Genomic DNA, 13,781 nt, shown 5'->3' with positions numbered 1-13,781 from the left:
CACTTGATTTAAAAGGCTACATCCCTGTTGAATAGTGTTTCCCCCGATCACATGCATTTAACTGTATACTGAAAACATTGTATATAATTGAATGAGATGTATATAATTGAATGAGATGTATATAATTGAATGAGATGTATATAATTGAATGAGAAGTCATTCCTCTATAATCAATTCTAAATGTCAGTCCGTCCTGAAAGTATTCAAAATAATGTAAATATGTAATGTTGTAAATAATGTACTCAGAAAAAGGTAATTAATAAAATCAATTCAGTTCCTTTATTCATTGTTCATTTCACTTTCTGCTGAAGATACACATTCATATACGTACCAAAGAAGTACAGGTCCACCTTCTTTTTCATCTCTTTTATCATTTCATCATCCCTCCAGACTCTTTCAACGGTGAAGTCTCCCTCAGTGTCTGTTATAAAATCACACCAACTCAATCCAGTAACTGCCAATTGACCTTGAACCTGCCAGTGGTATTTATGATTCTGCTTCAGTTTTGCCTGACCATTCACCATTTTTACATGTCCTGCCTCAGAAATGCTAGAGATGTCTGGGCATTTAACTTCAGCAAGCCCAAAACAGGGAACAGCACTAGGGTCATATACCCTTGCATCAGGGCTAGCCCCGAGGTGAGGAGCATCAGGATGGATGACAAATCCACAGCGTGAGACATTTACATTGAAATGTTTTGAATATTGTTCCAGCACCTGTGGCTCCCGTTCAAGGCCCCTCTTCATGGCGGGAGTTTGGCCTACTCCCTTAAGTATCCGCCCTGCCAGGGTCTGGCCAGAAGATGGCCCTTTCACATGGCTAACCTCATAGAACCTACTAGCTGTCACTCTAGGCTTGCGTAAAGCTTGCCATAATGGGCACTCAGACTGCTCACGTGTCTGCTCCTCTCTCTCAGCTGCCATCTCGTGTGTCACAGTTAAGATGTCAAAATGGAGAAACTGTTGGGAGTTTGGGTCAAAGTTTGGAAAAGTAGTGGGAAATGTTGACCCCTCTAAAGGCAGTTTAGGGAATGTTGGTGCATCTTGGTGTTCGACATAATTTCCGCGTTTGACCACAGGAGGACACTGGTAGGACAGGGGTGAACCTCGCGGCACAGGTCCGAACCTGGAGTCGACCATGGAGAGTTGAGACAAGCCATGCAGCACTGAGGATATTAGTGGTTGCGGCCTGAGGTTTTTCAGTCCTTTCCCAAGAGACAAGACTTGCGGGTCAGGGAGGGATCCTGAAACGTAAAATTAAAAACAGTAAGAGTTAAATTATCCACACATCTCTTGCAGCTTGTTTTGGTTTTCAATTCTGATGTCAAGAGTCTTTCTGGAGATTTGCTCACTGCAGTGTTATATTTGCTACATAATCTATGTGTATAAAAGTGGCAAGATACAATTATGTATTATACGGCAGCCAACAGTATGATATTAGTTACAGTAGTTACAGTAGTAACATTACCTGTGTATGCTTGATAGAGTGTTGATTTGCATACACTCCTGGCGGATGGCTTTGGTCTCCTAACAACCAAGTCCTGAACCGGCTCTGCATGGATCCCCTGGGAATGATATTAACAAGTAGCCATGATTGTAATAGTATCTTGCTTGACAGTATCTTGCCCCACGCGCTGCACCGCACTGAATAGACTTCCAGTCTATTTTTCAGCCGTGGCGTGAGCTGCCACGCGCACCACGCTTCGCTCCGTGAACAGTGTGTCCCAGGTGTAACGTTTGGGACACACTGCTCGTGGAGCGAAGGGTGGCACGCGGGGCAGCTCACGCCACGGCTGAAAAATAGACTGGAAGTCTATTCAGTGCGGTGCAGCTCCACGCGGCTACAATCTTACCTTTGTCCTTGGTCGATGCCATGTTTGCAGAGAGCCTGTGCAGGCCACAGGTGGTGGTACAGCTCTCACCTGCAGAACAAGAGATAGAACAGCAAACCGGGATTGAGGATGTGCTTGTTAACAGTCAAAGGTAGACCTCTAGAACCAGTGTCACTCCAATCAACCTGCCCATGTAAACATCATCCCAGACCACAGCTCTTACCTGCAACATGCTGTAATGGGCACTCTGGAACAACAAGGCCACTAGATGGTTGCACAGAACCTTGCCTGCTGTACAGCTGCATGAGGTTTCTTGAAGTTCGGCTGCATCAGCTTGGAAAACAATCTACATTAAAGACACAACACTAATAATTTTAGTTGATAAAGTTAAACTAAAATGAAAATCTTGCTGCAAATGATATAGAAATGTAAGGAAGAGCATTTCAATTAACCAAAAATCCTAGGAAAACTGCAACCGCAGTAGAGTAGTTAACCCCTTACACCATTAACATGTTGGATTCAACAAACAGGATATTAAAGAATTTAAATGCAAAGTTACATTATCATGATATTGATATTTTGCATACCGTACGTATGTCACAAAGGTATAGCAATTTATTGCACATGGCTGTTGACTGACTTAATGTAAACAGGTAACAGTGTAAGGGGTTAAACTTCTTGCCGTTATGCCTTAGCTTCCTAAAAAACCTTCAAATAATGGGGCTGTTCTCGCTTCCTCATCGACCTGTAACACCTAGACCTGACAACCACCGCCCTGCCAATGATGTTGGACACTGGTAGACAAAACTATAATTAATGCATATACTGTGGATTGTTCTTTGTAGCAAAAGGGACACTCGTATGTTGATGTTAGCTCGCTGACACTGACAGAGATAGAGGATAACGTTCTTCCTATCAGAATACAAATGAAATGGGTGAATAGTACGGAGCCCGGGAAGTCACCTGTCAGAGAAAAATAAATCCGTGGCGACGGTCTTAAAATCTGTCCGCTCAGTTTATAAACCGTACTCACGAATTATCAAACTGTTCCCTTGGTTTAACAAATCGTGCCCACGGATTAATAAACCGAACCCACGAGTTTATAATTCGTGCTCTCAGGTTTTGTAAACCGTGCCTTCAGTATTTGCAATCTGTACGTTACCCACAAATTCATAAACCGTGCCCACGCTTTCGCAATCCGTTCCCACGGGTTTGTAAACTGTACTCACGGATTTGTGGCTCGCCCTCATTTTAGAAAAACTCCAGGAGGTATACGTTGTTAACGAATCTTATTGTATATTGTTTTATTGTGTATTAAGTGGAATACATAAAATTGTCTTAACTGCGTATGCATTCCTAAAGTGATTCTCAATTGTAGCGGGGACTTCCCGGACTCCGTAGTATTGACTCAGCCTGTGAATAATCTTACTTTAGTTGGGTTTAACGTAGGTTAAACACCTTATAACCATACGAACATCTGAGCTGACGCCAAACTGACGTTAGCATAAGCTAACCTACCTAATGTAATGTTATGTTAGCTAGCTAGTAGCCACTCACCTTCGTAGTCGTAGATGAAGTTCTCGAAAAAGAAACTGTATCCCTTGTCCACTTTGGAGCGGGCTGTGATGGAGTGTTGTTCAGTTAGTCGATGTACGTCAGAAAAAGTTATTTTGGGTAAATTTACCAGGGATGCAGTATACGTAAACTTAGGGTCGTCCATTGTGGGTTCGCCAGAGTGATGAGTGATTCACCGGAAGTGGCAGTGCACAAAGATCACCGAATGCGGAAGTACTACGTATCAGCGTGATAATGGCCTATAACCGCTAATTTGAAACGCCCAGCAAACGTCATCAACGACGGGGTCGGCGCAGATTATGATATAACATGAATATATATAGGACTACATTCATATTTCAATTTTTATTATTATATTATATATTTACAATTATACTGCACTATTTTACAACTACCTAAAGTAGTTGGGGTCTAAGGTGGTCAAATGAAAAGATCAAGAGTGTTCTCGCACTTAAAGAGCCTGTTTTCAGGATATAAGTTGAACTTTGCAAAAAGTGAGTGTTTTCCCATAAATTAATTAACAAAACAAATTCCTCCAGCTATTCTCCCTTTCCACATGTCCTCTACAGGTTTCCATTACCTAGGGGTTCATATTTCAAACTCATTCAAGTCATTGCACAAAGAAAATTTTACTAAATTAATGGACCACATTAAAGCAGATCTTCAGCGTTGGAGCAATCTTCCACTTTCTTTAGTAGGATTTGAATCAATTAAAATGAATATTCTACCACGAATACTTTTTTTTATTTCAGACTATTCCAATTTTTCTTCCTAAATCTTTTTTTAAATCATTCGACACCATTATATCCTCATATATTTTGGGCTGGTAAGCCTCCTCGTGAACACAAGTCAACTTGTGGGGGTCTCGCTCTTCCAAATGTCCTTTTCTATTATTGGGCAGCTAATATTCAGAAAATAAATGCATGGTGTAATTCTCTGAATATTGACTGGTGTATGACAGAAGCTAACTCCTGCTTATCATCCTCGTTATCTATTGGGCATTAGTTTTTTATCCCAATTTGCGACACCCCTCTAATACACCACTAACCCGATTGTGCTTTCATCGCTCAAAATTTAACACTTAACAATTTAACAATTAAACACTTAAATTAAACTTTTGCACAGCTCAGAGAGAAGGGCCTACTGTTTCATGATTTGTATCCTGATGATCATGTATTTGTGTCATTTAATGATTTACTTTTTCAATTGCGTGACTTTGCTAAAGCACACTTTGCTACCTTCCCTCACCAGCCAAAGAAAACTTGAATTGAAGATATAATGTCACTTCTGAAATCACATAGCCATATCTCCTCAATGCCTGTTACTCTCTTCACAGTTCCCTCCTCTTTTTGCACTCAAGGGAACCTGGGAGAGGACTGGAGCTAGGAGGAGCTATGGAATAATACTCTAAAAAGCTCGCTTGAATCTTATTCAGTTTAAAGTTGTTCACAGAATTCAATTCTCCAAATCAAAATTGAAGAAACTTTCTTTAAAGGTGCCCTAGAATGTGTTGAAATAATATTTTAATTTTGTCTCTGATATCTACATAGAGGGTATGGCTTATTTAAGGGCATTTGAAATGTCCAGATATGGTTTTACAGGTCCATTTTCAACCCTAGAAATTGGCCCTAGAATGAAATGGTCTGTTTTTACCTTATTTGGAAGGGTCATGAATAGTAATGAGGAGTTCTGCTCTGATTGGCTGTTTCACTGCGGGCTCATTACAGTAGCTCAGAGTGACAGCAAACAGGTCCCTGAGGTCCAGCGTGACAATGGAGAGATTAGGCGTTCAACCGTAGCCTACATCAGAGTCCTGCACGGGTCCGATTTTGTTAATCCGCACCCGCCCGTACCCGCAGTGCTTCAAACCGCATCCGACCCGTTTTCCAACAGCAGCACCAACGTTAATTAAAATCCGCACCCGACCCCAACCCGCTTAAAATAGAACCGACAGGCATGCAGCAAATAAGCCTTTCACAATATTTTCTTCAGATAACTCCAAATTTCTCCCACACACATGCATCCTTCTCGACGGCTGCAAGCAGATCTCGCGCGCGGTTATGATGGATTTTTTAAAGTGAAAGTAGCCTAGGTAACGTTATAGATCCCTGGGAGGGTGCAGTTCCGCCTGGCATTGAACATGGGCTGGCATATGCAAATTTTTGGAGGCGTGCATATTAATGATCCCGACTGTTGCGTCACAGTCGGTGTTATGTGGAGATTCGCCTATTTTTGCAGGGGTGTTTTTCAAAAACGAGATTTAAATAAGAAGGAGAAAACAATGGTGTTTGAGACTTACTGTATGTCATGTCCATGTACTGAACTCTTGTTATTTAACTATGCCAAGATAAATTCAATTTCAAATTCTAGGGCACCTTTAACAGAAGATGATATGTGCAATAGATGTTCGCTATCCCCAGCAGATTATACTCATACATTTTAGGCTATACCTGTCCTAAATTGTATTCATTCTGGTCTTCTTTTTCTGCTACACTGTCAAAGGCTCTTAAAGTGAAACCCTGCCCAATAATTGCAATTTTTGGAATAACACCTGTTGATGGCTTGTACACCAAGCGCCATGTTGATATTATTGCTTTTGCTTCACTGGTAGCCAGAAGACGAATACTGTTGCTTTGGAAATTCTCATTCCCCCTTCTAATGTTTCTTGGCTGAAGGACTTAATGTCTTTTCTACACCTGGAAAAAATGTAACACTCCATCAGAGACTCTGTTAACTATAAAATTTGGAATCTTATCCTTTCCTTTGTTGAGACTGTCCTTTCATTGGAGATTTGATTTTTTTTTCTCCCCCTTTTTTTCTTTTTCTTTTTTTTCTTCTGTTTATTTTTTGTGGAATAATTTGGGATGGGTAGAGTTAAGAGTGTTCTGTATCTTTTTTGGATGTTAAAACAGCAGGTTGTGATGTTTTTCATATATGCCATGCACAAAAACAGTCACTTAAAAATCTGCTATATATATATATATATATATATATATATATATATATATATATATATATATATATATATAACAACACTAGGAATAACAGTACATTTTACAATTTACAACCCCGATGACATATGTGACCCCTTCGAGATGAAATACAGACAACTTACTAACAGACTACTCTAACTATTTTTGCTATAGAAAGATATAGGAGAATAGTAAGAGTATATAGGAAGCAGTTCTGAATTCAGCAGCTGACTGAGGGAATGAGTGAGGTATAAATATACACTGCATGCATTCCTTGATTCAGTGTCTGTTGCTTGCAGGTGGAGGTGATTAAAAGGAGGTTATGTTTTTATTTATCAAATCATCAATGATGATCATTAAATGTTGAGTTAGAACTGGGGACCCACCATTGCTCTGCACATTTTGTATGTCTCTCTTATCTGACACATAATTCACTTCTCAATAGAGCTCTCATGATGAATGACTGAATCAGGAGTGTTAAAATAAGAAGAAATACAAAATGTGCAGAGCGGTGGAGTTGAGTATCACTGACTAAGAAAATGGATCAATAGAGCATCATCAACTCTATTTTATTCAGTTCTGTTGTATAAATTATTGCATTTTGTAAGACAAAAGTTCATAATTTAAGATCAAAAGTTCATAATATACTTCATATTGTTCATAATATATTTAAATATAATTTGGTTTAAATATTTTGCATTTTTTGCTGAATGTATGTGTTGTGTTACATGTACTAGTGCAAAATGCCCGTGCAAAATCAGTTTTTAAGTGTGTTTTTAGTAATTGTTGGTTTGGTGTGTTTGAGTGCACATTGTTACAATTACACAGCAAAAGTTCAGTGACATTTTTATTTGTGCATGGTAGAAAGCACACAGTGAACTCCGAGAAAACGCTATGCTTGAGCAAACATTTTGTGAATAGGCAACTACAAATGATGCCCGTGAAAGAAACTGTGAACGCATTGAATAGGATATGTTTAGTTGGTGAATAGCATTTACACAGTAGCAATAACGTTAAGCGCACCAGAATGAAATATAATATTCAGAAGTAAACAGCATAGCTGACTTATAGATTCAGTTTACATCCACAAATGAATAAGCACGTTGATTCAGGGAGCAGTGCAAAGTGTCTGTGCAAAATCAGTTTTTGTGAGCTGATCGCCGTCAAAAAAGTTCAGAAGATATTTCTTAGCGATGGCTGATTTCAACAGTTTCAATATGATAAAAAATAACTTTTATATTGATTCAATGGATTAATTGCATTTTGGGGGAAAAAAGTGTCATGAATTTATTGCATTTTTGGGGGGAAATTATTGCATTTTTGGGGAAAAAAAGATTTGAATTTGTTATGTTATTATAACCTAAAGATGCTATGTAAAAGTTTGAAAGAGAAAACAGTGGTTTTCATCTTGCCACTTTCTTGGTAAAGAAAACGTCTCGGTTACGTATGTAACCCTCGTTCCCTGAGTAGGGAACGGAGACGTTACGTCGGATGACGACGATTGGGGTTTCGCTTAGAAGCCTATCACCTTCGAGTATATAAAATGAGCCAATGGCAATGAAATGCCATGGGTCTGCGGAATTTGCATAGCGTATCTCCGCCCGTCGCAGGGGGTATATAAGGAAGTACGCCGGCAACATGCAGATATGTCTTCGCTGAGGAGTCGAAACTGGACCCAGGCGTTTTTCAGCGATACAGCGGAAGTGGCAGGAAGACGTAACGTCTCCGTTCCCTACTCAGGGAACGAGGGTTACATACTTAACCGAGACGTTCCCTTTCGTGGTCACTCCGAGCTCCCTGTTGTGAGACTAGCACGAACGAAGGAGTCCTACTTAACACAGGAATACCAAGGTACACTGGGAAGCATATCTCAGGAGAAATATGCAATTATGCCCAACCATTAAGGGGGGGACTTGAGAGACACATATGACCCAGAGGGATGCATATGGAGTATCACTGAGGTGTCCAGCCGCAGGTGGAATATTTAAACCCCAGGGGTGGCAAGGTGGCTTGCCAAGGGAAAGACACACGCTCAAAAGAGACTTACAGTGGAAATACACATGTGGGGGTCGCCCAGAGGGGGGACCATGCACATGGAGGCACCTAGTCAAGCGCAAAAGCTGCGTTATGGCAGATTGGCATAACTCAGGCGCTGACGTCACCGGTGCTGGAGGAAACTCAGAGCTTATCAGACTCACCTGAGAAGAAAATCGCACGTATCCCGTCCGTGGAGAGGAATGGCGAGCAAGCGAAGACACCTGAGCAGAATCTAGTACCGGCTGGTTGAAGCGAGTACATGGGAAGAAACTGGCTCTACTCGGAGATTATAGAATCTCGCGAATGTGTTGGGTGTCGCCCAGCCTGCAGCTCTACAAATGTCTGTTAGCGAGGCGCCATGCGCTAGAGCCCAAGAGGAAGCCACACTACGAGTGGAGTGGGCTTTCACACCAAGGGGGCATTGACGACCTTGCTGCTGGTATGCCAAAGCAATGGTATCCACTATCCAGTGAGATAACCTTTGCTTGGAGAGAGCCTTTCCCTTCAGCTTCCCACCATAACAGACAAAGAGCTGGTCTGAGGTCCTGAAACACTGCGTTCTGTCTACGTAAGCACGAAGGGCGCGTACTGGACAGAGCAGTGCCAAGGCTGGGTCTGCCTCCTCCAAGGGCAGCGCTTGCAGGTTCACTACCTGGTCTCGAAAGGGTGTGGTAGGAACCTTGGGCACATATCCAGGCCGGGGTCTCAGGATCACATGAGAGTTAGCCAGCCCGAATTCCAGGCACGCTTCGTCAACCGAAAATGCCTGCAGGTCCCCTACCCTCTTGATGGAGGCCAATGCAACCAGGAGCGCTGTCTTCATAGACAGGAACTTAAGCTCTACTGATTGCAAAGGCTCAAATGGAGCACTCTGCAGGGCAGTTAGAACCACTGAGAGGTCCCAAGAGGGTACGAGGGGAGGACGAGGAGGATTCAGTCTCCTCGCTCCCCTCAGGAACCTGATGATCAGGTCGTGCTTTCCCAGAGACTTACCATCAACTGCGTTGTGATGTGTGGCAATGGCGGCAACATACACATTTTTAGGGTGGAGGGAGACAGCCTTCGCTCCAACCCTTCTTGCAGGAAGGAAAGCACGACACTGATCGGGCATTTCATGGGTTCTTGATGTTTAGAAGAACACCAGTTGACGAAGAGGTTCCACTTCAACGTATAGGCATGTCTCATGGACGATGCTCTAGCGGAAGTGATGGTAGCCACCACCGCAGGTGGTAGGGTACTCAAACCTTCCTCGTCCCGTCCAGGAGCCACACGTGGAGGTTCCAAAGATCGGGACGAGGGTGCCAAAGGGTGCCCCGTCCCTGAGAAAGGAGGTCCTTCCTCAGAGGAATTGGCCAGGGAGGTGCTGTCGCGGGTAGTACTAGTTCGGAGAACCAGGTCCGGTTGTGCCAATATGGGGCAACCAAAATGACCTGCTCCTCGTCCTCCCTGATTTTGCGCAAGGTCTGCGCAAGAAGGCTCACTGGGGGAAACGCATACTTGCGCAGGCCCCGCAGCCAGCTGTACGCCAGTGCATCCGTGCCGAGCGTGCCCTCGTCAGGGAATAATACAGGTCGCAATGGGACGAGTCGTGGGAGGCAAACAGGTCTACCTGTGCGTCGCCGAACTGATCCCAAATCAGCTGGACCGACTGGGGATGGAGTCGCCATTCTCCAGCGAGAGGCCGAACTCGAGACAGCTTGTCGGCCGCCTGGTTCAGGTGTCCCGGGATATAAATGGCTCGAAGCGACCTCAGATGCTTCTGACTCCATATGAGGAGGTGGCGAGCGAGTTGCGACATATGGCGGGAGCGTAGACCACCCTGGTGGTTGATGTACACTACTGTCGCGGTATTGTCTGAACGGACTAGTATGGCTGACCCTTGAGCAGCGCATGGAAGCGGTGCAGGGCGAGACGTACAGCCAGCAACTCGAGGCAATTGACATGCCAAAGGCGCTGGGGTCCTGTCCAGGAGCCCGCGGCAGCATGTCCATTGCACATGGCGCCCCAGCCCGTGGTGGAGGCATCTGTTGATACAACAACATGCCGGGAAACTCGTTCTAGGGGCACTCCGGCCCGTAGAAAACTGAGGTTCGTCCACGGCATCTTGAACGGCAGCCTGTGAAGGGAGCGGTTCAAGATGCGCAGGTCGAGGATTGGCCGTAACCCACCGGACTTCTTGGGTACAATGAAGTAAGGGCTGTAGAAGCCGGACTTCATCTCGGCTGGAGGGACAATCTCGATCGCACCCTTCGCCAGTAGGGTGGCGACCTCCGCTCTCATGACAGGGGCATTGCCACCGACATTAGTGAAGCGGACTCCCCTGAAGCGGGGAGGAGATATCGCGAACTGAATCGCGTAGCCGAATCTGATGGTTCTCGCAACCCAGCGGGACAGTCTGGGAAGCTCTAGCCAGGCCTCCAGAAAGTGCACCAGCGGGGTCATACGAACCACAGACGTACCGTCAGTGGGGCAGCGAGGCGGAATGACCGGCACCGGCGAGGGTGGCATAGCGGCCCTGTGCGGGGGCACGGTCATTAACCGCGTCCTGCCAGAGGAGGCCAGGGGAGGGCGCGCGTCCCACGGGGGCGTGCTCTGGCAGGGGTCTGGCGACAGAGGGGGATGAGAGGAGCGTGGCCCGTGGGCGGCGCGTGCTGTCATCCCGCACCTCTGGGACAGAGGAGGGCGGCAGTGGCGGGACCCGAGGGTGGCGCGCACTGCGGCCCTCGGACTCAGTCGGCTCAGGATTGGGGAATTCAATTCTGTCTCTATAGAACAAAAGATTCTCCCCCGGCCCTCCACCGGGGGAAGGAGTGGCCCTGCTACCAGCTCCTGGGACAGAATTAAAGCCAATCCTGAGCAGCCCATCTCAGGAGCGCCGCTTGGCCTGGCGTTTAGCGGGCGGTGGGGCTGGAGAGGGCTGTGGTGCCTTCCTGCGGCTTCCTCCACGACGCGGCCCAGATAAAGGCTGCTGCTGGGGCCGTGCGGGAGGGGCGGGAGCCGCGGGAGGGCGCCCTCGGCGGCGAGCAGGCTGAGGATTCTGTGCCGATGGCTGAGCAGCGGAGCGTCGGGGCAGAATGTGCTTAATCGCCTCAGTCTGCTTCTGGGCAGTCGAGAACTGCTGGGCAAAGTCCTCGACTGCACCGCCGAAAAGGCCAGCCTGGGATATGGGAGCGTCGAGCAGACGAGTCCGCTCTGGCTCGCGCATATCGGCCAGGTTCAGCCAGAGATGTCGCTCCTGGACCACAGCTGTGGACATCACCAGACCCAGGGAGCGCGCGGTCACCTTCGTCGCTCGGAGAGCGAGGTCGGTGGCGGCGCGCAGCTCATCGAAGAGCCCTGGGTCTGTCCTGCCCTCGTGCATGTCACGGAACATCTGGGCCTGGTAGACCTGCAAGATGGCCATGGCATGCAAAGAGTCAGCTGCCTGTCCCGCCGCTCTGTAAGACTTCGCCACCATGGTAGACGAGAATCTACAGGCTTTGGACGGGTGCTTAGGATCACCACGCGATGAAGCGCTTGCCGGACACAGCTGCATCGCGACAGAACGTTCGACCGGGGGAATCCCAGTGTACCCACAAGCATCAGCCTCATCGAGGGGAGGAAAGGCGGAGAAAGCCGACGAACGATCACGGGAAGACATGGGAGCCTCCCAGGACCGCGTTTCCGGGAAGAATGGTATTGGGTTTGGGCGGCGACGAGTGTCAGCGGCCGCTCCCAAAAACCAATCATCCAGCCGCGAGCGCACTGGATCGGGTGGCGGGGACCACTTTAGCCCAATGGCCGCGGCTGCCCGGGAAAGCATGGCAGTCAGCTCGGGATCAGACTCGGGCAATGCTGGCACGCCCGAGGGCGGCAACACAGCCGAATCCTCACTTCCCGAGGACTCATGCCCACCTTGTGATGCAGTGATCGACATTGCATCCTCCTCTGGAGCTCCAAACGAAACACGCGGGGCCTCCGTAGAGGGACCAGTGGTCTCAGTTTGAACACTCACGGGTACTGATGCTGAAGAGGGGCGTGTGGACCGTGGACGTATCGGCGGTGTGTCCCACACAGTCACCCTCAGGTCACCCCGGCCACCAGCCGAAGTACTAGCTCTCGGGGAGTCAGTAGATCGGGGTGTGGGTAGGGGGACTCTCGCTCTGGTGAGATCATTGAGTCTCGACCGCAGCATGGAGATGGTCATGTTCCCGCAGTGAGAACATGAGTCATCCACAAACGCTGCTTTAGCGTGATCAACGCCCAAACACGCTAAGCAGAGATTGTGCCCATCAGGAGAAAATACATCGCGACCACAACCAGAAGTGCACGGGCGAGACATCTTTAAAAAGACGTGCCACATGCAATGCTCTTTTTGTGAGAGGAAAACTCTGCGGATGTTGAAGCGAACAGGGAGAAATCACACTAACTGTCAGATCACTGACCAGATCAGCAGGGTAGTGTGCACTCGCTGAAATCACCGTCACACCAACACCGGAGAGCTCGCTTGTCTCGAAGGAATGAGAAGAAATAACTCAGGATTTTGGCTTGCGTGGAGTGGAGAAGTTCTCGGCTCCGAAGCGAAAACATATCTGCATGTTGCCGGCGTACTTCCTTATATACCCCCTGCGGCGGGCGGAGATACGCTATGCAAATTCCGCAGACCCATGGCATTTCATTGCCATTGGCTCGTTTTATATACTCGAAGGTGATAGGCTTCTAAGCGAAACCCCAATCGTCGTCATCCGACGTAACTCGGAGTGACCACGAAAGGGAACACATTTTTACTCAAATTAATCAAAATGGATTTATCACGTTCTGGAACCAAACTATAATATTCAGAAGTAAACAGTGTAGCTGACTGAGTGTTTATGTCAGAATGTTTATTTTTAAACCACAACCTTCTTGGGGCTTCTTTGACCGATACAACCCTCTAATGTCAGAATGTTTATTTTTAAACCACAACCTTCTTGGGGCTTCTTTGACCGATACCAGAGCCATATAGAGAGAGAGTTGCGACAACGGAAGTTCAAAATACTTAGTTGTCATGTGATTCGCGTAGACCTCAGATAGTTCCAGGAAGTGCTTCGGAATCAACTAGCATGCTTTAAAACACAAGTTTATTTGATTCAGATAATCTGATAATATACAATCTTATTCTTTAAACGTCTTATCTTTTAAAACTGCATCACAAACGGTCTGTTCAACCGCGCTGCTGTTACTTCCGGGAACTATTGAAAGGCTCTACGAGCCGCCATTGCTGTAAAAAAAGCGTTCGCAACTCTCTCTCTATATGGCTCTGACCGATACAACCCTCTAATGTCAGAATGTTTATTTTTAAACCACAACCTTATAAAAATGATATATTTAACGATATCTTTTGCATT

At 46.3% G+C, this 13,781-nt stretch overlaps 1 protein-coding gene across 1 annotated transcript; it reads right to left on the bottom strand.

The window, feature by feature from the left end:
• Window positions 1-256: 256 nt before the first annotated feature.
• LOC311285485 (uncharacterized protein) lies at window positions 257-2,421 on the bottom strand. The gene is made up of 4 exons (XM_084401133.1): window positions 2,055-2,421; window positions 1,853-1,921; window positions 1,468-1,564; window positions 257-1,243 (listed from the first exon to the last, which is right to left on the bottom strand). The coding sequence occupies exons 1-4, from the start codon at window positions 2,061-2,063 to the stop codon at window positions 291-293; spliced, it is 1,128 nt and encodes a 375-aa protein (XP_084257259.1). The 5' UTR covers window positions 2,064-2,421; the 3' UTR covers window positions 257-290.
• Window positions 2,422-13,781: the final 11,360 nt, after the last annotated feature.

Source organism: Rutilus rutilus (assembly GCF_951802725.1).
Source record: "Rutilus rutilus genome assembly, chromosome: 25".
In the NCBI taxonomy this organism is placed as follows: Eukaryota; Metazoa; Chordata; class Actinopteri; order Cypriniformes; family Leuciscidae; genus Rutilus; species Rutilus rutilus.
The sequence above is the reverse complement of the archived record's forward strand: the minus strand, read 5'-3'. Positions and strand labels throughout refer to the sequence as shown.

What these genes read in the sequence shown, in the direction of transcription:
- LOC311285485 (XM_084401133.1), bottom strand. An exon ending in GGCATCGACCAAGGACAAAG is followed by an intron (nt 1,565 to 1,852) that starts GTAAGATTGTAG and finishes TATCATTCCCAG; the next exon opens with GGGATCCATGCAGAGCCGGT. An exon ending in ACTCTATCAAGCATACACAG is followed by an intron (nt 1,244 to 1,467) that starts GTAATGTTACTA and finishes TTTACGTTTCAG; the next exon opens with GATCCCTCCCTGACCCGCAA.